At 41.4% G+C, this 24,977-nt stretch overlaps 1 protein-coding gene across 4 annotated transcripts; it reads left to right on the forward strand.

Moving 5' to 3' along the window:
- The first annotated feature begins 8,741 nt into the window (after nucleotides 1–8,741).
- LOC109868566 (paired box protein Pax-8-like) lies at nucleotides 8,742–22,227 on the forward strand. 4 transcript variants are annotated; one of them, XM_020458213.2, is made up of 13 exons: nucleotides 8,742–8,926; nucleotides 9,395–9,561; nucleotides 13,551–13,679; nucleotides 14,538–14,703; nucleotides 14,945–15,142; nucleotides 15,347–15,423; nucleotides 15,861–15,986; nucleotides 16,329–16,498; nucleotides 16,694–16,814; nucleotides 17,423–17,659; nucleotides 18,094–18,195; nucleotides 20,091–20,177; nucleotides 21,112–22,227. In XM_020458213.2, the coding sequence occupies exons 3-13, from the start codon at nucleotides 13,610–13,612 to the stop codon at nucleotides 21,180–21,182; spliced, it is 1,425 nt and encodes a 474-aa protein (XP_020313802.1). In that variant the 5' UTR covers nucleotides 8,742–8,926; nucleotides 9,395–9,561; nucleotides 13,551–13,609; the 3' UTR covers nucleotides 21,183–22,227. The 4 variants fall into 4 exon arrangements, with proteins under 4 accessions (XP_020313802.1, XP_020313804.1, XP_020313803.1 ...); XM_020458215.2 differs by lacking the exon at nucleotides 13,551–13,679; XM_020458214.2 differs by lacking the exon at nucleotides 9,395–9,561.
- Nucleotides 22,228–24,977: the final 2,750 nt, after the last annotated feature.

Below are 24,977 nucleotides of genomic sequence, written 5' to 3' on the forward strand. Positions count from 1 at the left end.
TCAGTGGCTCCAATCTCACTTTCAACCTCATCAACCAAGATGTTGACAATGTGCTTGACGGAGAATTACATGGCAATAAAGGCCTAATTACATTGCTATTACTCTGGGCCATCCGTAATCGTCAGACAACGTGTCCACGGGACATCTCAGCAGTAGATTTGCAGGGGGGCTCGTGTGCATGGGGAGCACTCTCCCTCTTATAATGGAACTCGATGCATGCATGGTTAATTTGCATATCAAGCACATTCCTGTTTTATGGCGTAAACTGTGGTGATAAACTCGCTGGATTGACAAAAGGGGACTGACTTCATGACTGGTAACAAACAAACAAACACCAACTGCCAGACACATAGTGGGCCGCATAAAAATGTATCTGTATTTGAATGTATTCAAATCAATGAGTGTTACCTTATAACTGGGGGGGTTTTCGCATCACGTGACTTGATTAGGAAAAACTCATGGGCCCTTGTTATTTGTAATAGGGCCTAGGGCCCCACCTTTTTCCTGAGATTTTCTGTGTCAGCTAACTGCAAGGTCTACATATGAAAAAGGGAAGAGTTACCCATCAAACAAGGAGGAGCTGATGTGTTTTGGCCTATTGTCTTTCCCAGAGGGGGGTGAAGGATGCTGCTGGAATTGGGGCACAAGAGGGACACTGCTCAGGCCTGTCTGAAAAGGATTGGGGGTCTTTGTGAACCCAGGAGGACCCTGTGGCAGTCCTTACCTGACCTTCTGCCCTCTGGCTCATTCCATGTGTCAAAATCTCCTGCTCACACATTATGGCTTCATCAACACAGCTGCACCCTCCTCCCTCTATTATGGCCAACTTCACCTAAGACCTTTCTCTACACATCAAATTGAGTGGGTGGAGATTCTGCAGATTCTTGTATCTTCTTCATGAACAGCATTTCAGACTCACAGAGCCTATAGGCTGTTCCCTTGCACTCCATTGACTGATTAAATACTGAGTTGACTGATGTTAAACATTATCTAGATGAATAATCCAATTATGCTGTGTTGGACTGTAAATTGATTTCTTTGACCATTCGTTTGTCAAGTATCTCTCCGGTGGTGTAGAATGTTTGCCACCTGAAAAGTGGACCACCTGAACATGGCTTCACCTGTGTCCTCTCAACTCCCCCCCCAACATAGAGGCAACTGCTTTGCACCCTGTGATGTCAGTCTCTATGGAAACCACTACCCTGACTGACAGGCAGGAAGAGGGGGACTACTAATCACTCTGACCATCCAACTCTCCCTTTGCTTATACTTTGTCTGCCTGTTTGTCTCTCTGTCTGCCTACATATTACTGTAAACGTAAGTTCATCATTCACATGTTAGCAGTTGTCTTTTTTATTTTTTTATTTTACCCCTTTTTCTCCCCAATTTTGTGGTATCCAATTGTTGTAGTAGCTACTATCTTGTCTCATCACTACAACTCCCATACGGGTTCGGGAGAGACGAAGGTTGAAAGTCATGCGTCCTCCGATACACAACCCAACCAAGCCGCACTGCTTCTTAACACAGTGTGCATCCAACCCGGAAGCCAGCCGCACCAATGTGTCGGAGGAAACACCTTGCACCCGGCAACCTTGGTCAGCGTGCACTGCGTCCGGCCCACCACAGGAGTCGCTGGTGCGCGATGAGATAAGGATATCCCTACCAGCCAAGCCCTTCCTAACCCGGACGACGCTAGGCCAATTTTGCGTCGCCCCACCGACCTCCCGGTCGCGGCCGGTTACGACAGAGCCTAGGCGCGAACCCAGGGGCTGCAGTACAGCGCCCTTAACCACTGCGCCACCCGGGAGGCCAGCAGTTGTCTTTGTTTAAGGAGTAGCCCTGATCTCATTGACTGAATTTATCTCTTTCATCCATATGTCCTTTTTAAAAAAGGGGATTCTGTGTTAGGATTGTGTTTAAATGTTTTAAATAGCTGAAGAAAATCATTGCCCAGACAATTTAATGTGGTTAATGAGGTATACATTTTGAAGGTTGGGCCTTGAAATTAATTGCAAAATCTCTGAGGGAAAGGTCCACATATTTTCTTAATAAAACATGCATGAATCAAACAATAATCATTTGAATAAGCTGCTATGCGCAAAAAGACTCAAATTTGACTACTATACCACAGACCAGGCAGACACCATTCAGTGTGTGAGATTTCTGCCTCAAGCCTGCGAGTCTGAAGTAAAGTCACTGATGACAGTCACAATAGACGAGAGAAAGAGAATGAGAGAGAGAGATGGAGAGAGAAAAAGAGAGAGATAGGTGGAGAGAAAAGGAGAAGGGTAGGCAGAGTGACAGGAGAGAGAAAGGTAGAGCCCAAATAGGCTGGATGGCAGGGCAGGTAGGGCTTAATGTGGGGCAAGCCGCTCCGTGGCTAATGGCTTTTACCGCCTGGGTGCCATTGTGGCCTGTACAATGGCCGTCACGCTGAGATTTTGTGAGGAGCTTGCCGGCAACAGTTATTAGCCCCAAAACCTCAGGGGGAGCAGTCAACAGAGGAACAAGAAGATTTGGGGTGCCAGGGGGAGAGAGGAACAGGGTGTGGGGTCAGGGGTCAGACCCAAAGTGGAAATGGGAGGCAGAGGGTGAACAATAGAGGGGGCTGGACTGGGCAGACAAAGCTGGAGGGGGGTGACGGTGCACAAAACACAGGAAGATGAGGATAGAAAGATGGAGACAGAATAGAGGGGTACCAAAACAGATGGTAAGAGGAGGTATGAGAGAAAAGGCAAGCACCAAAGAACAGGAAAAGGTCGCTGTTTGCAACATATACATCAGAGGGTCAGTCGAGAGAGTGACTGAGTACCTAACGAAAAGTGGGTAAATCACATATGGCAATTGGCAACATACTGTTAATTTACATAGCCCAACTAAGCATTAATGACTGAATGCATCAATGGACGCATTAATGACATCTTGTAATGGTTTCAAGGGGGGCTCATGCTCTCCTCATGCTGTAGTTGAGCAGTAGGCTATTTGTATCCCCTCACATATTCATTGTAAAGCTTCTGCAATTCTAGTTGGATACTTTTATGTAGGCCTAAACTATGCAATGCATTTACTGCATGGTTGACATACATTTAAAACGACTGTTCCCCCAAATTACAAAATGACATATTGGTTTCCTTACCCTAAGCAGTCTATGGACCAGGTATGACAGCGATCCATGCTTTGGTTTCATTTCCCTGGCACCGTTTCCACATGCTAATGTTTTAGCATTTGTGGCACAAATCCCATTCAAGTCATGGGACCGATATTTGCATTTTTCATACATGTTCAAAACATCTAAAAGGGACTTTGTTAAGCTTCACAATCAATTTGAAATACCTTCGGATGATTTGGACATCCCATTATATGTTAGCTTGTGGACACAGTGCCAGGGAAACTAAACCAAAACATGGATTGTCATAACTTGTCCTTAGACAGCTTACACGGTAAGGAAATCAATGTGTAATTTTGTAATTTGGGTGAACGATCCCTTTAACACAAATTAAATATTTAAGGAGACTATAAAGAAGAATATAAAACAATAGAAAATTCTATATGTTGGAACATCAGGAAAAAAAGTACTATGGACATCAAACGTGAGTGTAGATGAGTGGAAATCAATGAAAAATAGAGGGCGCATTGAATGAAATAAGAATGCCATTGGAATTGTAACAGGACCCTGGTGGAAATGGTACGTTTGGACCAACGCAGGCAAACATGTTTGCAAGGAGATAATGGAATCAGCAATATTGAGGCGTTTCTTCAGCTATTATAATCTAATTATCTGGCTCATCTCGAATCGCTGACAACAAAGAGACAAGCGTAAGGGTATATTTATAAAAGTTGCTATAAAGTGGGCTTTAACATGAGCCCATTCATCTTGCAGAGCATGCGGAGTGACAAGCGGAGCCTCGTGGAGCAAGTGGAGGCAATGCATCACGCAGAGACCGGGACGGGAAACGCGCGTGCACGCCAATTCACTTTTTCTTCACTTCGCACCCACCTCTGCAGGTGGAGAGACTACGACAAGACAAAACGGTCGTTTAGTTTTTGTAAAATAGTTTGACAAGAATTTCACAACGGAAAGTTAAGTCAGAAAAATGACAATTTTGGTGACAAAGTTGGTGGTATGAGAAAAAAAAGCCTATAAGCTATGTCTATCAACTGAATCTGGCCTGTTCTTTAGCCCACTCTCTCGATACAGTTCGGTCTATTCTTATTTTGTGGACTGTCTTTTAGACCTATGCAGTGTGTACACTACGAAAATTAGAAAAATGTGTACGCCTATTAGTATAGGCTGAGCATTTGCCAAGCCCAATAGAAAATTCATATTTGAATTTTTATAATTTACACCGATTAAATGTCGGGCCTCTTAGGTTTATCAGTTGTCATGTCATAGCCTATATTTGAAAAATATATAATTTGCAGTAGTCTACTTCGTGGTGTTCCCTTTATGGTCTCTCAAAATCATTCTCCAGTGATAAATAGCTCAGCTGAGTTGCATGGTGTACAACATGCCTTTTACTGGTGTAAAGTGTCAAGCTTAAGAAAGGTTAGCCCTAATACGTGAAAAATATTTTGTTATTATGGAATATTAATTATTTTGCTTGAGGCTACAACTTAAATCCAATGCACTTATGATACACTTCAGTTGAAAAGCACAGGCCTGATATTATGGTAGCCTATATAGGCCCTTCATTTGTGAATTGGTCTCATTTTATATTTGTAGCTTCTCTTTTGGACCAGAATTGATCCTGCTTTTCCAAACCTTTGCCCTCTGGTTTGCACCTGTCACCCCGGGGTCTGAACTTTGTTGCCGGTCCAGAGTTGGTCGGGGAAGCTTAATCCGGAGACCCCCGTTGCAAATTCTCAACCATCAACAAGACACACCCGACACATTTGGGGCGTGCATCTTCTTTGGCCTCATGCCCTTAAAAAAATCACAGAGTATCACGTATGTAAGTGAGCGATTTTTATATAGGTATTGTAGGCCTATCCATGTTAGATTTTTGTAGAGAAAAGTAATTCAATATTGCCCTCAGGGAAAAGTAGCACAACGGAAAGAATAGTTGCGATTGAAATTCAGAAAATGTCAATTATTCTGGCAGTGGTGAAATGTTACTGTTAAAATATTAAGTAATTATTACGATTAAAACATAGACTTTGATGCTTCTTCTTTTAGTTTGATGCTATACCTGTCGAGATAAAGCAACAGTATTTCAAGAGCACTACTTCGTCCAATCTGCAAACGGTGGTAGGCTAGTAGTCGTTGAGCCATTCATTTAAAACCATGCACTTAAAGAAAGTAGGCTATACATAGTAACTGTATTCATTGAGAAAAATCACAGCAACTTTGGACTGAGGAGACGTTATTCTTTTGCAAGCAATGTTTTTTCGCATTTTTGCTGAAGGTGGGCTGTGCTCATATCCTACAACTCTTATAAAGATGTATTTTTCTTTGATCAATGTATGTTTTTTTTCTTCAGATTTTCATTTTACTTTGTATTAACTGGCTCCACCGGAGCGCTAAGTTTATTGTGTCGGTCCATTCTAGAGTCAAATCGCATAAGAGCTTGAGAATATCCTCTGGCGAAATGCTTTTCTCCATTGCATGTTGACAACCAAATCTGAGAGTGGTTCTGAACTGCAGGGCATGCACTGTACATGATGTGCAGACCTGAAAAACCATCTGCAGGTTGTCTTTATAAAATCTCGCAGAACAATGGAAGTAGGGGTTATTAATAATCAATCAAGTTGCAAATTAAACTGTCTTGTTGATATGGCCTGGGTGAAGAATCCTTTCAGAAACTGTCTACGAGTTTATCTAAAACCAGATTCATTGCATATGCTATATTCTTTATTCGAATATTTCAGGTTTTATTTCGATATGATTATAGATGACTATAGACTATTTACAAAAAGTTTAGAAACTATATATATAGGCTTATTGTATTCCCCGCAGAGCGACGCTCTCCATGTGTATGTTTGTATTGCAGAGGCTCGTGATAACTATGCAGTCGCACTGTTTAATTGTCAAAGGAGTTATGAGATTATTGGAAATATAACAGATTATTTTAGGTGAATAATTCATCATAGTTATTGAACGAAGTTTTGACAATACACACAACATGAATATCCCCATCATAATCGTCGATGTAGTTATTAAATTGATGGAGGCCTAATTATGTTATTTCTTCTTTTTCAATTTCTTCCTCCTCTTCTCATCTTCTCATCTTCATCATCATCATCACTATAATATTAGGACTACTAGGAAGAGCTGGAATGATGTACCAAAATGGGCTAGGAGGATAGGGGGGGGGGGGTCATATAATTATTTTAACAGTTTCAAAGGTAGACTAATAAAGATGAACATACTATATTTTTTATAATAATGATTATTAATGGGTACCCTATGACCCAGTCATCTGATTGGGTGTATATTCATGCGGCCAGTTTGCCTCAAAGCAAGCCACATAACAAAACCCCTGAAATTAAACATTATTACAATTTACACCTCTGATCTACATACCCATCTAGAAGTTTTAATCCCCTGTTAAACTCTCGATAACCTCTGTCTCTCCTCTTTCTTTCTCTACATCTCTCCCCTCCCCAGGCAATTGCCCTTCGCGCTCTCTCTCTCCACTTTATAGAGGAATTCTCTACTTCCATCTAATGTTATGTTTCGCTTTAGTCCCTCGACAGTTTTTTTTATTTCAAAACACTCGCCCTTTTGTCCCGGAGCGGCACTGATGTAATGGTATTTACATTGCACCGCGGGCCAGGGAAGATGGAGAATGACTTCAGCAATTGTAGCCTAACGAGATAAGGAATTGAGGTGCATTGACCAATGATGTTAAATTGTTTGGGGCGCACAAGGGTCCCCTTCTTCTATCTTCCTTGCCTATAGGTCGTAGCCTAATCTCGCAACTAACAGGCCTAGGTCAATCGAAGTTTCTATTAGATTGTTTTGAAGGACCTACTCTTGCTCGGACCATATTTGTTCTGTTTCCAACCAATTTCCATGGCAAAATGTTGCATTTTTGACTACTCAATTTTGCCATGTTTTCAACTGGCAAAATTGTAAAACAACTGTAAATTGATGCCACGAGCCATATGGTTAAATAGCCCGTACTTTCTGCTGGGCAGACGACACTGTGGCCATGTTAGGAGACATGGGGCCATAAACGAGAGTCATTAGTGGTGTTGTGTTTGTTTTACAAGCTCATGAGAACAACATTAACAGTGTTGGAACGCAGAGGGACACCGACACCCTGTTGCGAAGAACCACGCGCATATTTCATGGAGCGCACTCACTTCGATTAAGTGGTGAATGGGTCAAATAAACTAAGGCATTCAGTACACAAAATCAGAACGCTTTGGCTATATATCAAAACCAACATGTTTAAAATAGAACAGACGTGGGATTTTCAGACGTAATGTCTGAACAATGTAAATTGGATAGGCACTTTAACTGGTTTGACCCTAAAGACCTGTCTATAGACGAGTATTATGTAAGAGACCATTAGAAATGTAGCATTGGCATTTACAGCGCTTCTTGATGGTAACTGAAGAGACGAACAGGATAGTAGGCTTTGCTCAGGTGCTTAGAGGGATAGAACAGAATCCATGTAACACTGTCTGACCTACAACGACACAAACAACCACAGAAAGCAATCTAAGGGCAAGTGGTTGGTAATAGAATAATGTCATCTCATATCAAGTACCGAGTAGTTGTTTTTTTGACTGACGGTGGCGATAATGTTGAAGAATAGGATATGTTGTATGGGATTTACCTTTGCATCTACCAATGTGTAACAACTGAATAAAAACAGTTATAATGTAATAATTATAATAATAATAATAACATGCAAATAGTAATAAAAACACAATTGAAAAAGGCTATTCTAACAAAGACAGTAAGCAATTATATTGGAACAGACATGTTGGCTATTAATGTGCAAAAAGTCATAATGCAAGCTAAATGATTATGGGCAACCAGAGCCTATTTGAGCCATATTTAATTGGTTGAAAGTTGTGTAAAAAGTAATAAAATATTAACAATAGCCTATGCAACCTTTTATTTTATCCATTATTTTGTCATTCTAATTTAATTCTGTTCCCTGAAACGAAATAATAAGCTAGCCTAGATATACTTCAATTATGACTGTAAGTAGGTCTATCTAATACACTATATCTGATGTACTTAAACTTTATGATTTAAACATCTTCAATATATAGGCCATACACCCATGTCCCTGACATGGTATAGGCCTATTTAGTCATCATTTTATTACTCAAATAAGGGGACATAGGCCTATACCTGTTGTGTGATAGCAGAAATTGTGACAGATCACAACAAATCAAGTAGGACCTACCAAATTGTGTGTGAAAACAGTGTACTCCAAATGAACCTGAATTCACAGACCCCCGGAAATCGTGTCACATCTTGTACACAATCTAATCAAAGCGAAGCTGTCGCTGGGGGTGAATGAAAACAAACCCGCTCCTTGACGAGTGTTTCCGTAAACGTTGCTGTTTTGCTCAGTCAGTGTGCTGTGTTGGGTGGAGTGCCACTCAAACCACAAAATCAGTCATCCATGTGGCTTTGGGAAGGGTGACACCCTCTTTTCAAATAGCCACACCTCATCCTTCGTTCTACTGCACCCCGCTCGACTCCATCATCCAATGGCCGCCGCGCACCGTCTCCACTGCGCGCCTCGGAGAGCATCTGTTGGATAAAACCTCGCACAGAATTAGTAGCGGATCCTAAACAGTTACACCACCTCTAGACTGTTGAGAGAGCATCATAACAGACGCTTTATCAACGATTGACTTGGATCTCCCCGGCCGAGGTTACATTTTCGCCAGTGTGGTCTAGCATTGGATAATAATATAAGGATATCTGCCCGGACCTTTTTTCTGCAAGGCGAAGGTAATTCTTTGCCCCAATTATGTGCTTTAGATTGTAAAAGCAATGTTCGAAAGGCTATTCATGTGATACATCACTGTTTTAGCAAATGTGAATGGTTGTTAAAATATTTAACATGGTTGTAAATGTGTAGCTTATTAACAATGAGCAGTGTATTGGCTGATCGTTTAGTTAGTCTACCGAGTCAGGTTAGATTCGCTGAGTAATGTGAGAGAGTAGTCCCAACAAATGTCCAAGGCTACCCTACTACGGAGTATAGGCTACGATAAGCAGTGAAAAGTGTTTTTTGTTTTGTTTTATTACAGACCTAGAAGTATTTTTGAAAATAAGAGGGCGATAAGAGATGAGAGAACGGAAGACTCAACTTAAAACTGCAGCGCGGGCAATAATATAGGCACACTAAAGAAACACAACATCACCACACGATATTCATAACAAACCCATATTAACTATTACAATGTCCTCTTGCAGAGCATTTAAGCGTGCACTCAGGAACACATTCATGCCAAGCGAGGCCCCACATGGACTAAAAACATCTAATTAACTGGGAGAGAGAGAGAGCGCGTGGACCCTCTTACATTTGGCAAGGACACCCAACGACCAAGACCTCAGAGATATGTCCAACAACACCGGACGAGGTAAAACACAAGATCTGAGACCCCCTTCCCTCGTATTGCTATATTTTGGCCGGTAAACAGAAGATATCATTCATACATATGAAATATGTAATTGTCAAAGCAAGCAAAATAATGTAATATAGGCATGACTAAATATTTTGGAGGCTGTAGCCTAGACAGAAATCAGCCGTCAAAAGTTTATGCTCATATAGGTGTTGACAACGGAATAAGTGCCTGTCAATATTTTCCAGTTATGTTTCAGTAGAAATATCTAACATTATTCATGGGGAATTCTAATGGCATGAAAATGAACTGCTTTTCAAGTAATTGGGTGATTAGGCTGATAATAAACTGGATTTGTGCACCAACGAAATGGTGGTTTACGGCTGCCTTGAATCAGGAAACCCTGAAATATTGTTTGTTGTTTCATTCTAATAAATTGACATTATTCATGTTGAGTAAGGACTTTATGAACAGAAACAGACTGTTTTGTAGGAATATATTTTATAGAACACATTAGCATGGTTTCTAGAATTCGCCCCTGGCTGTTTATACAGTAATTGGTCTCTATGCATCAAAGTAGAGATTGGAAGGCCAATAACCTTAATCAATGAAAGCCATAAGGATCACTAATTGAATAACTTAATGTGCACCTGTCCTTATAGGCCTACATTGTTTTTAGATTTATTTTCCTTCATTTCAGGGTCTTTGTAAAAGTTATGTCCATTTATGAATGTAACATTTAGGCCTATATGAATGCAAACTATCAGTGAATGACCAACAATTCTGAACGTTGAGCATGGTGTTATAATTCGTGTGTGTGTTCATTCATCAGAAAGCCAGGGTGAACTAATAGATTTTCCTTCTCTCGTGGAGGGGTTGGGAAGTTAATTGGACGTTAGTTTAGCTGTCAGATATAGATTTGGGCCAATCCGTGGTCATTGTCACTTCAATCGAGTTAATGATGGAATCGTGGGGAGCTGAATGGTATGGCTTGTTTACGTTTCACCCGGTCTACCCCGCGGCATAAATTATGACACCCTCTTGTCGCCTCAGACGCGCCATCTTCTTTCATGTTATCATAGCACCCTCTGTCAGGGGTTACAATAACCGTTCAGAAGTTATAGTGCCGCATTGCACCTCAATGTTTTTTTTTTTTTGGTTTATGGATGTAATCAAATTACGTGACATACAAAGGTGACATAATACATACTGTTTAAAATTGCTGGGAGTATAGGATAGTCAATAGTCAACCAAGTTGTCAAATGTAGGCTCGATCTCTAAATTAGTGGTTGATAAATAATTGTAGCTTATGGCCTGTGAGCGCAGGAGCAAACACCTGCTTATGTGAAACATAGTCTTAATTTCTTGTGTTATCAGTAATTGTAATGGAAATCAAGCAATGTTGGACAAATCACAGACAAACGATCTTGTTTTGAATTTGAACTAAATAATGGGTAAGGCTAATCTTGACCAGTGTGGTCACACATTGATTCCATAGCCTAATGGTAAGTTAGTGAGATTGTGTAACAGTGTAACAGAAATGCTGCATTATTGAAGTTATTATGGAACCAAAATGGTTTTCATGAAAATGAGAGGTTCTGCAATATTTCGTGTATATTCTATTTAATATAAGCAACAACAAAACACTTATGGCAGATATTTCCTCAGGCGTTTTGACGGCACCTTATGTTACATTGTCGAGTATGTCCTCGTAAACATGCATCCAAAACGGTAGGCCTGTAGTAGACCTATAACATTAGGCATATTTCCGTATAATTCATATCAAACCAAATCAAAAATCGAATTGTGTTGGTAGCATACACATATTTAGCTGATTTTATTGCGGGTATAATGAAATCCTTGTGTTCCTAGCTCCAACAGTGCAGTAATATATAACAATATACAACAATACACACGAATCTAAAAAATAAAGTAATGGAATTAATAAAAATAAAAATATTAGGAGTCCAGATATACTACATATTCTATCCATATACTGTCCATATTGTCTATACATCCCATCACACATACATATAGATTCCTGTGTATTGTTGTATATATATATATATATATATATGTGTGTGATGGGAGGTATAGACCATATGAACAGTATATGGATAGAATATGTAGTATACCTGAAGAAAAGTGTATGTACAGTTGGCTCAGTTAGCAGAGCATGGGGCTTACAACGCCATGGTTATGGGTTCGATTTCCACGGGGCACCAATATGAAAAATGTACGGCGATGTATGAACTCACTACTGCTAAATGACAAAACACGTCAAGTTATTAACTGGAATACGGTATATACATATGAAGTGTGTAAAACATTATTTAAAGTGACCAGTGTTCCATGACTATGTAGCCTCAAAGGTGCATGGTAGAGTTAGTTACCGGGTGGTAGCCGTCTACTGACAGTGACAAATATGAGGTCTAGAACCAATAAAATTGTACATTTTACAGGGGATTATAAATTCGAATCCACTTTGATGGGGAAAACTATAAAGATGAATTATTTCAAGGGAAACAACCTAAAGAAGAAGTTATGGCATATCTATAAATGGCGCATACATGGAGACCATATAGGCTTATAATTGTGCAATTACAATAAAAAGTCAGTATGAGGGATGTGTGTGTGTGTGTGTGTGTGTGACAGAAAAGAGAGAAGAGAGAGTGTGCGCGCGCGTGTGTATATGCGTGTGTTTATTCCCTTGGGGTTGCTTGGCTTTAATATCCTGCAGGTTGGTGAAGCTTGGCGGGGAGATTTTTACACACTCCGCTAGCACCGTTAATGGTGCTCCTGCTCCCCACCCAGCCTCGTCCGGCCTCCGTTTGATGTGGAAATGAAAGCTGGGAAAGGACTGAAAAAAAGAGCCAGGGGAAGCAAGCTGCTGAATGGGTTAAATTAAAAGCATTGGGATTCTTACAAAGTCACTGATGCAGTCCATAGAAAGACAGAGTAGCTGCTGACAACTTTCAAAATGACGTGACAAACCTCTCCACAGCTGCATTTCCAAGTCCTCACATAAAGGATAAGTCGATTTTTGTATTTATTTTTTTAACGTTAAAATGGCCAACTATAACTAGAACATGTAGCCTATTCCCTGGTGCAGGCCTATGGTATTATTTTCAGCCTGGACACAAGGGAATGAATGTTCTTCTACAAATGAATATGCGCATTATCCTGAGCGTATAAGTGGTGAAACATGAGAGTTTTATAGGCCTAGGCCAAATAGGAGTAATTATTTCATTAAATCCCTATAGTTCAAATACAGACAAATCTGCCATATAACCTACATCACCCTATATTGTATTTAGAATACTAACCTTATTATACCTACCGACACCCGCCCATCGATGTGGGGAGATGTGAAGCCTATAGCATTTGTGTGGGGTGAATCAAGTTATTGAAAGCCTATTTGAGTGATATTTGACCTAAACAGTCATTGGAAATGGTCGACTTGCTCACAATGTAAAAGTGTCTAATATATAAATAACGAATGGTAACATTTCTTTTGCGTAATTGTAATGTTTTTTTTCCATTAGACTATTAACGTGTTATACATGTCAATCAAAGAGCTGGTTTCACATTGAACTTTGCTGTGTAGGAGGAGCCCGTTGACCTCGCATACATACAACAATTTCCAAAGAATAACTAACCAAATCGTAGAAAAACAAACTCCAAAACATAACATGATGACAAATAATTTACCGTGTTATTTAGGCTATAGAATTGTAGCCTAGACAGTATCACTTCAGGGTATGTTGAAATCGAAATTATGGCAATAGGGGATCATTGTGCATGTGAGCTGTTTTTCCACGTCGCGTGCTAGAATATGCCTAAATTATGCCATTTTATAGGCCCCAAACTTCTGACAAAAATAACACATCTAAATCTATCCGTATTATAACGTTTAATGTGACATTAATTTATATCGAAGTTAGGATAAACTTACTTTCTCTGCGAGGAATGACTACCCTGCTCTCGCTGCCTTGTGTGTCCCATAGGAAACCCAAACCCGGAGAGAGGAATCTAGAGGTCAGAACCAGGATTGAGAACATCTAGAATGTGGAAGACATACACAGAGCTGTCTAGACCAGAAGCTGTCAAATTTCTAGCTAGATCCGACTTAATTGGTCAGTTACCCTCTTTTACCACTCTTTTAAAACAACAATGAATTATGCATGGTACATTTACAAAATATGTTCTGATGTGCATCATTCACATCGCTGAAGTCATCCTTTTTATATAGCCCTACTGAGCAGTATACCCGGGTTTTTATATAGCCCTACTGAGCAGTATACCCGGGTTAGGGTTACTTATATTTTGATGAACTGTTTTATGATCCAACGTTCATATCAATTATATATAAACTTGAACTCGCCAGACATGCTTGTCTCCTCTCCTCAACATAAAAAACAACAACTTAAATTATCTTTATTGAAAACAATGCTTTTTTAACAAATTCCAGGAAATAAATGCACATTTTTTGGTTCATGACATACACAATTTTGTGAAGAAATTAGATAAATAATATATTGTACTTCACTCATTCTTGTTTACTGTGTGCTGAATTTTCCCAACAGGTTCAATTACATCTTCTCTTACAAATCCAAATGACCCACTTTTTTTTATCCTATTTGTTTTATGCATTCTGAAAATACTTTTGCCAATAGACACCTAAATAATATTTGATTTATTTCATGAATTAATCTATTTTGTTCTACCTGACTGTAGTATGTCATAATCCTATCTATGTAAGAATGTTAGGTGCTAAGTAATCTCTGTTTCAGACCAAACAAATAGCCTGAAGACAAGTAAAATCATCTCAGAACCCGTTTCAGTCAGCCCTCCCTGTGTGTGTGTGTATCTTCTGTAAGAGGTAGTGCTGAGTGTGGGTGGTAGCGTGGGTGGTAGTGTGGGTGGTAGCGTGGGTGGAAGTGGGCTCAGGTTCCATGACATTTATGTATGTTTCATCCCCCCTCCTCCCCCAGGTCATGGGGGTCTTAACCAACTAGGTGGAATGTTTGTGAACGGCCGTCCGCTTCCGGAGGTGATCCGGCAGCGCATCGTGGACATGGCCCACCAGGGCGTGCGTCCCTGTGACATCTCCCGGCAGCTCCGCGTCAGCCACGGCTGTGTCAGCAAGATCCTGGGACGGTGAGGACCTCATAGAACTTTTGCAACTTTACACAATGGGGTTATACTGTTTATGGCCCTCCATTGTGTTCTCAAGACACTTAGACCAAGAACCACTGTCTCCCATTATTTAAACATTCTGGGTTCGCTATACAGTATGGAATTGGTATCGTAAACACTAATCTTTGTACAATGGAAATGATGACCATCCACATTCACTATATTGCTCTCTTATGTAGCAAATCTCTCTGTCCTTTTCCAGCTACTACGAGACTGGCAGCATCAAGCCCGGAGTGATTGGGGGCTCCAAGCCCAAGGTGGCCACTCCTAAAGTGGTTGATAAAATAGCAGATTACAAACGTCAGAACCCCACCATGTTTGCCTGGGAGATCAGAGACAGGCTCCTGGCAGAGGGAGTGTGTGACAGCGACACCGTGCCCAGTGTCAGCTCTATCAACAGGTAATGACTAACCTCTACATTATGCTATGTGTAAACCAATACATATCAGAGTGGACCTTTAAAATAACCATTGTGATCTCTTTAGTAATGTAAGACAAGTGTTTAGAAATGAACTGGGCAGAAGAAAAATAGTTTTCACTGTTCACCCACTGAAGTGGTTCAATAGATTTTACACTGTTCTCTAATCCCGGCTCTTTATTCCAGAATAATCCGAACCAAGGTGCAGCAGCCATTCAATCTGCCTCTGGATGGCAAAGGCCTAAGCCCAGGACACATACTCAGTGAGTTTCTATACAGACACACGTACACACACACACACACACACTCACATCAACCCTTGTGATTAACAAAGCGCTAACACTCCCCCCACTCTAAGCACAGACACACGCCTTCACTAAGGTCCAGCATTATGATCTGATCATGCAGTATTAAGCCTAAAGAAACTCCATGCTTAATGGTACGTAAGATTAAGCGCTAATGGTCAACGATAATACTGGAGTAATAATGGTCCATTTCCCTCTGTCTGTCTGTCTGTCTGTCTGTCTGTCTGTCTGTCTGTCTGTCTGTCTGTCTGTCTGTCTGTCTGTCTGTCTGTCTGTCTGTCTGTCTGTCTGTCTGTCTGTCTGTCTGTCTGTCTGTCTGTCTGTCTGTCTGTCTGTCTGTCTGTCTGTCTGTCTGTCTGTCTGTCTGTCTGTCTGTCTGTCTATCTATCTGTCAGTCCCCAGTTCAGCCGTCACTCCCCCTGAGTCACCCCAGTCCGACTCCCTGGGCTCCACCTACTCCATCAGTGGCCTGTTAGGGATACCACAACCCAGCCAGGAGGGCAAGAGGAGCCATGACGACAGTAAGTACCCTCAAATTCTCGTGCAATCCCAAATTCTCCTCTCACATTTTAAGATTATTTTATTCAATTAGATTCAATAAGATTCACTCTCCCAATTGAATGAGACCTCCCCACAAACTCAAATAGATTCAGCAGTTTCTCAATATGACATCTCTGTATCTCTGTCTCACTCTCTCTCTCTCTCTCTCTCTCTCTCTCTCTCTCTCTCTCTCTCTCTCTCTCTCTCTCTCTCTCTCTCTCTCTCTCTCTCTCTCTCTCTCTCTCTCGCTCTCTCTCTCTCTCTCTCTCTCTCTCTCTCTCTCTCTCTCTCTCTCTCTCTCTCTCTCTCTCTCTCTCTCTCAGGTGACCAGGAAAGCTGTAGACACAGTGTGGACTCTCAGGGCAGCGGGGGCGTTCCTAGAAAGCAACTGAGACCAGAGCACTTCCCACCGCAGCACCTGGACTGTGGCTTCGACCGCCACCACTACCCCCCAGACTCCTTCAGCTCTGCTGCAGCTAGCAAGACCGAGCAGGTACAGCAGCCTACATGGCACATTGGCACTGAGAGCTGGTGGATCCTGATTAACTCCACTCCCAAAATTACTCTCTCTATCCCTCTCCTTGTCTTTCTTTCTCTTTGTCAATTTCTTATTCTCTCCCTCTCTCGCTTTCACACATACAACACACACACTTACACACAAATGGTTAATCTGATCTATCCTCCACAGACTGTGTACCCTCTCTCGCTCATCAATGGCAGTCTAGAAGACGGGAAGACCAGCCTCTCAACATCGAGTGCTGCTATTGGTCGGAATCTGGCAGCGCACCAGGGCTACACTGTGGTGGCAGGTAAAACTCTTACAATGGATGGCCTTCTCACCCTGCACAAATATCAGAGCTTAAAGATGAAACCGAGGACAAACTGAACACGCTGACACATGGGAGCATTGTTTTCCATCAGCATATCTGAAGACCCAATTCACAAAGACAGTTATGTTGAATGTAATAATGCATTCATAATCTGTGAATGTAATAGCAGTCTGTTTAGGCGTGTATACTCTAAACTGTATCAACTGAGGTTGTCATCAATCTGATTATAGATCTTGGTTTCCGACTGAGCTATCATAGCAGTTGATGTTTATCTCTGTAGTGCAGCCACATTTTAGCTTGCCGTGCCTGCTGATGCGTTGTGCAATTAATTTGGCGTATTATCACAAGCTGACCAAAGCACCCTTTCAAGTTTAATTTAAAACAGATGTACATGATGTGCTGTATGTCTATCCGCAGCGAGGTTTGCAAACACATCAAACACGATGTAGTACCCATTCACTCATCATTCATTTCAATCAGCTAACAGGCTATTGCTGCTGTCTATTTGTTAATCCATTCATATCAGTTAATTCCATTTTATTTCATTTTCTCACCCATCCACTGAACCACTGGCCGTGCCACCTCAGACCCCCTACAGCCCCTCCCACTTTGTCTGAAACAGGAAATGTCCCCAGAGGTGACCAGCACAAGCCCCTCTCCGAATGTGGTGGCCAACTCAGCTTTTCTGGAGCTGCAATCGCTGCAGGCCCCTGTGTCTATCAGTAGCAGCTGCAGCAGCTCCAACCATTTCCCCCATGCCTTCAATTCATTCTCCCATCATGCACCAGTGTACAGCCAGTTCAGCAGCCAGTCTCTCATAGCAGGTAATGAAGCATTCATCTCATCCATTGCCACTCCCTGTAGGGGGTTCATATGGACAGTATACTGGTAGACTACACTCTCTTATCATGTCACCTGCCACAACCACCAAACCCCATGTGCAGTACTGTACACGAACATCACTTGCTGTATATGATGGTAGAATATGGAGTCCGCACAATTGGCCTAGAGTCGTCCGGGTAAGGGTTTGGCCGGGGTAGGCCATCATTGTAAATAAGAATTTGTTCTTAACTGACTTGCCTAGTTAAAGAAAGGTTAAATAAATAAATAAAAAATACCTATGGTGGAATGGTAACTGGCATGATTTCATGTACATGACACATATTTTGGGGGGGCAAAATAATTTATTTGTTTTTCATGTGTACTTCCACCTCCTGAGAAGAGCTGACATTGTGTGTTTTGTCCTTCTCTGTTTCAGGAAGGGACATGGTTAGCTCCACTCTCCCCGGCTACCCTCCTCACATCCCCTCCAGTGGCCAGACAGGCTACTCATCCTCCGCCATCACTGGCATGGTAGCAGGTAAGACTCCCATCCATTGACATTCACACTGAGACAGGCATTGGCATCTCAGATGGGGTTTCAGAGAAAGAAATGAATGATGTCTCTCCTTTCAGTTGAGCTTACGTAAAGGTCCAATGCAGCCCTTTTTATCTCAATATCAAATCATTTTGGGTTAACAATTAAGTACCATAGTGTGATTGTTTTAGCAATGAGCAATTTCTTAAGCCATAATTTTGCAAGGACTGTCTGGGAGTGGTTTGAGTGGGGAGGGGGAAAACAGAAAATGAGCTGTTATTGGCAGAGATGTTTGGAACTTTCTTTCTTATGGGTCTGTTAACTAATTTACTGCATGGTGATGCCACCATGGAAGGCCAAAACTCCATCCCACCAAAACAGGTTGACATGACAGGCATTCTTTTCAAACAGCTCTTACACTAAAAGGGCATTCATTTTGCAGTATTATTCCAATCTCATATATATAAAACACAGGAAATCATGTTTTTGACAGCACTGGGCCCTTAAATGCAGTTCATAGTTTTATTTGTGACCCAAACATGATCCCATCTGGGTTTTCCCTTTGGGGAAAGCTAAAACTGAATATGCTATGAGGACAAAGCACCACTGAGAAGAATGTAGACAACAAAACAAAACATTGTTTTGGGGTAAGGCAGTGACCAAAACCAACGTTAAAAAAGCAAGGATGGGAGTGAGAGAGGGAGAGATAAGTGCTGGGAGGGAGGATTGGAGATTAACAGGAAGGCATGGTGGTTAATAAGTAGCCTGCTCGGCTGGTGAACTGCACGGCGGTGCAGCCAGGGCCCAGGGGGTACAGGGAACAGGCTGGGGGTTCCGCCCTGCTGCCCGCACCCCCACGCCGCCCCTCTGACCACACATCGCCATGGGAACCAGGGGCCCCACCAGACGGGGAGAGGGTGGGGGGCCACAGGTTGGCAGAGTGGGCCCGGGTGAGAGGGAGAGAGAGAGGGGGAGAGAGAGCACTGTGGTGTGTGTGTGTGTGTGTGTGTGTGTGTGTGTGTGTGTGTGTGTGTGTGTGTGTGTGTGTGTGTGTGTGTGTGTGTGTGTGTGTGTGTGTGTGTGTGTGTGTGTGTTAATGTGTATGTGTGTGTGTGTGTGTGTGTGCATGTTTGTGTGTGTGTGTGTGTGTGTGTGTGCATGCGTGTGCGTGTGTGTGTGTGCATGTGTGTGCGTGTGTGTGTGTGTGTGTGTGTGTGTGTGTGTGTGTGTGTGATGTGCCTTTTTTATTTGAAGTCTGCCCTCCGAAGCGCGAAATGAGAGGGTCTGATTTATTATTTTTCTGGTGGGCTCGCTGTGAGGAAGCGTTCATACACAATTACTCACAGAAAGGGGGGGTCTGGGGGGGAGCGGAGGGATTCAATCCAGCCAACATAATTACCAATTAGATATTGGAATGTAAAAAAAAGAAGAAGAAGAAAAGAGGACAGAGAGAAAGGTAGAAAGGCTAAAGCAGGAAGTGAGGGATAGAGAGGAGAGGAGGCCATTTTGGAGGGACAGGGAGGGGAGGGTTAAATGCTATAGAGAGGATGTGGAGACTAGCCACACGCATCAATGAGTCGAGGGATTTTACCCCCAGCCATTCACCTGGCTCATAGATTAATGGTTTACAAGCTACCCTAACCGTTGGTGAATTATGAGCTAAGTCTCAGCAGATGCTGGCAAGAGGACAAACACCCTCAAATGAAGGCAAAATAAAAACTTTGAGGAAGTCGTGTCTTTTTAAGAAATATAATGCATAATATTGTCTAGACCGTAATTAAATTTTGTCTATAGGCTACACGTACGTGTGAATTTCTTACTGAATGATGTTGGTTACTGTATATATGTCTCAATGTACATCTGATGCATGTGTTGTTTTTTTGTTCCCTGTCCTACAGGTGCAGACTACTCTGGCCAGACCTACACTCACTCCCCCTACACCTCCTACAGTGAAGCTTGGAGATTCACCAACTCCAGCATTTTGGGTGAGTCACAGTCAGTCCGGCACAGTGGTGTTCACCTTTCATACGTATTAGAAGCATGTACTGTAGTCAGTGTTGTTTGTGTACTGGAACAATGTATGATTCCACACAGGACTGTACTGTTTATAAACCTGATGTTATGATTGGATCGAACGTGATCTTCATGAACAAATACAAAATGAAGGTCTTCAGAATATAGCTCACGGATCAGACTGAATTGTTGTAGATAAAAGTTCCAGCTTCCAGTTCAAATGTTTGTTTAAAGCTTCCCTTTGAAATGTTGAACACAAACCATTCATGTCATGTCAAGTTTATACTTTAAACCTTATTCTACTGCTTTGAACCTAAGATACAATGAATGAACCCTGAGTATCAATGGGAAATCCGCAAATACATATCCTCACTCCAACCAGGAAATCATGTACAGCCAAATGTTTGGTTTCAGTCACGTCACATGTATCATGATTTCCCCTAGTCCCCATGGAAACTAGTCACCCAATTACCAGGAGGTCGGCTTCAAACCACTGCCGCCCATTGGTGTACAGTAACTCTCTTGGAGCTGACTAGCCTGAGAACTCGTGTCACCTTGACCCAGCTGATTTCACCAGTTATTAACGACACAGGGGAAAATAAACAGTATTAATGCTTGTGTGTTGTAAATGCTTAATTCTATGCATAACGCAAAACATTCTGTGATATTTCTTCCATCAAGTAGCAGACCCATCCTTTAAAGAGCGATTGCAAAACAGGCAGCTTTATTCATGGGACAAACTATCCAAGCAGGGCAGATTTCCATCTGAACCATCTGCTATTGTCATGTGGTGGATGGGATAAAGAAAGCCTGCTTTACATTGCATTGTCCCTCCTAACACCATCAAAGCCAAGCTAAAGAACAAAACACAATAGTAAACTCCTTTATCTCTGTCGCCCCCTGCAGGTTCACCCTATTACTATAGCTCGGCCTCCCGCACTGCTCCACCATCCACTGCAGCCTACGACCATCTCTAGCTCCCATGGACCAACCCTCATCAAGAGGACTGGTAATGGGGACCAATAGGCAAATGCAGCAAGGGATAGGAAGCTATGATGAGAATTGGACTGTCTCCTAATAATGGACAGGGAAGTAAACATATGGAGACTTTTAATGGCAACACTGGACCAGCAGTGCTTGAGCATGAACTCATGGACAATACCTTCTCGTGGCTAACTAATGAATTATTTATTTGTTTTTAATGACAGCCTCATCCAGGATGACTTTACACGTTTACACATGACATTCTAAACACTGTAATACATTTGGGCAACTGATTTCTATGACTTTTTCAGTGGCAACGCCCTGAATCCTGCATCATGTATACATCACTCTAAAGCTGTTTCACCAAAGACTTTATTTTTAGCACATTTTTCAACTCTGACATGCATTTTTGACTTCATGGTGACATCATAGGATGAATTATGGTATCACAGTGTGGTAACTGCTTTTATGTGAAGTTAGGCCTGAATTTGCATCAAGTTTACAACAGTTTTATACAATACACATGTCCCTTTTGCATTCTAGGGTATGTTTTTCAGGATTCTCTGTGTTGAATTCAAAATTCAGCCTATTTGAGCTCATCATCCAGCAAAACCTTCCAGATCTTAAATGTAACACAGTGCCAATAGTCTAAATGAGGAATACAGTCACACATGGTATCATTAACATAGCAAAATGTCCTCATGTCTTTGTCAAAGAAAATGTGCGACATGAATTGAACTGTCTGGGTTACGCTACTCTTATTTGGCAATATGTATATATAGTAAATTGCAAACTGCTCTTAAGAAAAAAATGCAACTTTATCATGAGGATGATTTGGGGTGAATATTGTGGGGATTAATGACTCATGAAAGATTTGGGGGGTTTTCTTCAATGATATTTCGAGTTTGTTGTAATGCTGATGTTTCGTAAGAACTGTGACTAAACACTTTTTTTCTTATACTGTTATTAATATTATTGAAGATGTAAATACGGAATTTCTAAAGAATTATTTTAATAAAATAAAGCATGACAAAGTGATTCTCTGCCTTGCATATTTTTTGGACATCTTACTAAATCAAGTCAAAACTCCTATTGTGTAATAATCACAAAACTGGAATAGTATGTAGTCTTGTGTCACACAAGCAGAATTTAAAACTTGGGTCCAATTCTGTGGGGTCTAGTATCAGTGAAAATCTTTAGGTGTAAAATAGGTGAAGGCCGTTTAGCCTACAGTCGAAATAGTTGTTCTGCTATTTTAAAATGATCAACACATTATCCGACCATATCTTACTACTTCACAGTCACACTGCTTTACTGTGTCCTATTTGTGCTGTTAAATTCTCCACAAAGACAGTAGGTCTACTTTGTTGCCATGGATGTAGGACGTAGGGTTCCCATTGTGCACAATAAATACTGTACGTAGTGAACTAAATTGTTATAACAGAGTAACTTATCATTGTCATCATCATCATTATTATTAGTAGTAGTAGTACTAGTAATAGTAGGGCCTATATGGTTCTACTGCAAAACTCTTAAATGTTACCTATTTTCTGCAACTCAGCAATTTACTGGAAACGTAAGAGGACGAAAGCAATGATCCTGAACACACGCACATCTGTTTAATTTATTATTTTATTTTCTGCATCATGTAGTTTTATTTGCAATTATTTCTCCCCTCTTTGCGGCCTCATTATTATACCGCGGTAACGAGGCCATGGTTCGGCGGTGCCACAGCCCACCTGGACCCACCGTCACAGCAAAGGCCGCGGGACTTGACGGATTGCCTCTCCGCCGTGGATACAGCCAATACGAAATACCAAACCACACCCCACGATGTTGGAGAGAAGACCTATACATAAAGGCTATCTCTGGATTTTTTTAAATTTTGGTTTCGAAAGGGACCCAATCCCGTTCTGTCTCGAATTGTATTATTTTTAATGTTAGACTAGGGATCAATTCGTTACTGGCTTGATTTTCCCCTAGCCCTACTGTTTCATATTCAAATTCATCAATGAGTTTCCGCGCAATTAACCCTTGAATGGGAGCTGTCGAATTTAATAGGTTGCATGCCACATACAGTGCCTTCAGAAGGTATTCATACCTTTTGACTTATTCCACATTTTGTTGTATTACAACCTGAATTCAAAATTGGATTAAACATATATTTTTCCTCACCCACCTACACACATTACCCACAAGCATTTCGCTATACCCGCAATAACATCTGCTAATCATGCGTATATGCAGCCTCCAGTATTTATGCTGCGGTAGTTTATGTGTGGGGGGCTAGGGTCAGTTTGTTATATCTGGAGTACTTCTCCTGTCCTATTCGGTGTCCTGTGTGAATCTAAGTGTGCGTTCTCTAATTCTCTCCTTCTCTCTTTCTTTCTCTCTCTCGGAGGACCTGAGCCCTAGGACTATGCCCCAGGACTACCTGACATGATGACTCCTTGCTGTCCCCAGTCCACCTGACCGTGCTGCTGCTCCAGTTTAAACTGTTCTGCCTTATTATTATTCGACCATGCTGGTCATTTATGAACATTTGAACATCTTGGCCATGTTCTGTTATAATCTCCACCCGGCACAGCCAGAAGAGGACTGGCCACCCCACATAGCCTGGTTCCTCTCTAGGTTTCTTCCTAGGTTTTGGCCTTTCTAGGGAGTTTTTCCTAGCCACCGTGCTTCTACACCTGCATTGCTTGCTGTTTGGGGTTTTAAGCTGGGTTTCTGTACAGCACTTTGAGATATCAGCTGATGTACGAAGGGCTTTATGAATAAATTAGATTTGATTTTGAATTACAAAGTGAAAACATGTTTTATGAAATGTCTGCAATTTTTTTGTATTCACACACGAGTCAATAACTTGTAGAAGCACCTTTGGCTGCAATTACAGCTGTGAGTCTTTCCTGGGTAAGTCCACATCTGGATTGTGCAACATTCGGCTTTTATTCTTTTAAAAATGTTCAAGCTCTGTCAAATTGGTTGTTGATCATTGCTACACAACCATTTTCAGGTCTTGCCATTGTATTTTAAGTATAATTAAATTTAAACTGTAGCTCGGCCACTCAGCAACATTCACTGTCTTCTTGGTAAAAAAAACTCCAGTGTAGATTTAGCCTTGTGTTTTAGGTTATTGTCCTGCTGAAAGGTGAATTCATCTCGGTGTCTGGTGGAAAGAAGACCGAACCAGGTTTTCCTCTGGGATTTTGCCTGTGCTTAGCTCCATTAGTTTCTTTTTTATTCTGGAAAAATGGAGAGTTGTATTGGATTTGACCCAAACATAACACTTTGCATTCAGGACTAAAAGTGAATTAGTTTGATATTTTTTTTGCAGTATTCCTTTAGTGCCTTGTTGCAGACAGGATGCATGTTTTGGAATATTTCTATTCTGTACAGGCTTTCTTCTTTCACTATGTCAATTAGGTTAGTGTGGAGTAACTACAATGTTGTTGATCCATCCTCAGTTTTCTCCTATCACAGCCATTAAACTACGTAACTTTTAAAGTCACCATTGGCCTCATGGTGAAATCCCTGAGTGGTTTCCTTCCTCTCTGGCAACTGAATTAAGAAGGACGCCTGTATCTTTGTAGAGACTAGGTGTATTGGTACATCATCCAAAGTGTAACTAATAACTTGCTCAAAGGGATCATCAATGTCAGTTTTTTTTACCCATCTACCAAGAGGTGCCCTTCTTTGCAAAGCATTGGAAACCCTCCCTGGTCTTAGTGGATGAATCTGTGTTTGAAATTCACTGCTCAACTGAGGGTGGTAGCCTACTTCAGAATAAA

This window comes from Oncorhynchus kisutch, linkage group LG23 (genome assembly GCF_002021735.2).
Source record: "Oncorhynchus kisutch isolate 150728-3 linkage group LG23, Okis_V2, whole genome shotgun sequence".
In the NCBI taxonomy this organism is placed as follows: Eukaryota; Metazoa; Chordata; class Actinopteri; order Salmoniformes; family Salmonidae; genus Oncorhynchus; species Oncorhynchus kisutch.

Excerpts from the sequence above, each read along its gene's own strand:
- LOC109868566 (XM_020458213.2), top strand. The coding sequence starts at position 13,610 with ATGTGGAAGACATACACAGAGCTGTCTAGACCAGAAGCTGTCAAATTT. Across the intron at positions 13,680-14,537 it reads AGCTAGATCCGACTTAATTG|GTCATGGGGGTCTTAACCAA; the intron begins GTCAGTTACCCT and ends CTCCTCCCCCAG. Across the intron at positions 20,178-21,111 it reads CACCAACTCCAGCATTTTGG|GTTCACCCTATTACTATAGC; the intron begins GTGAGTCACAGT and ends CGCCCCCTGCAG.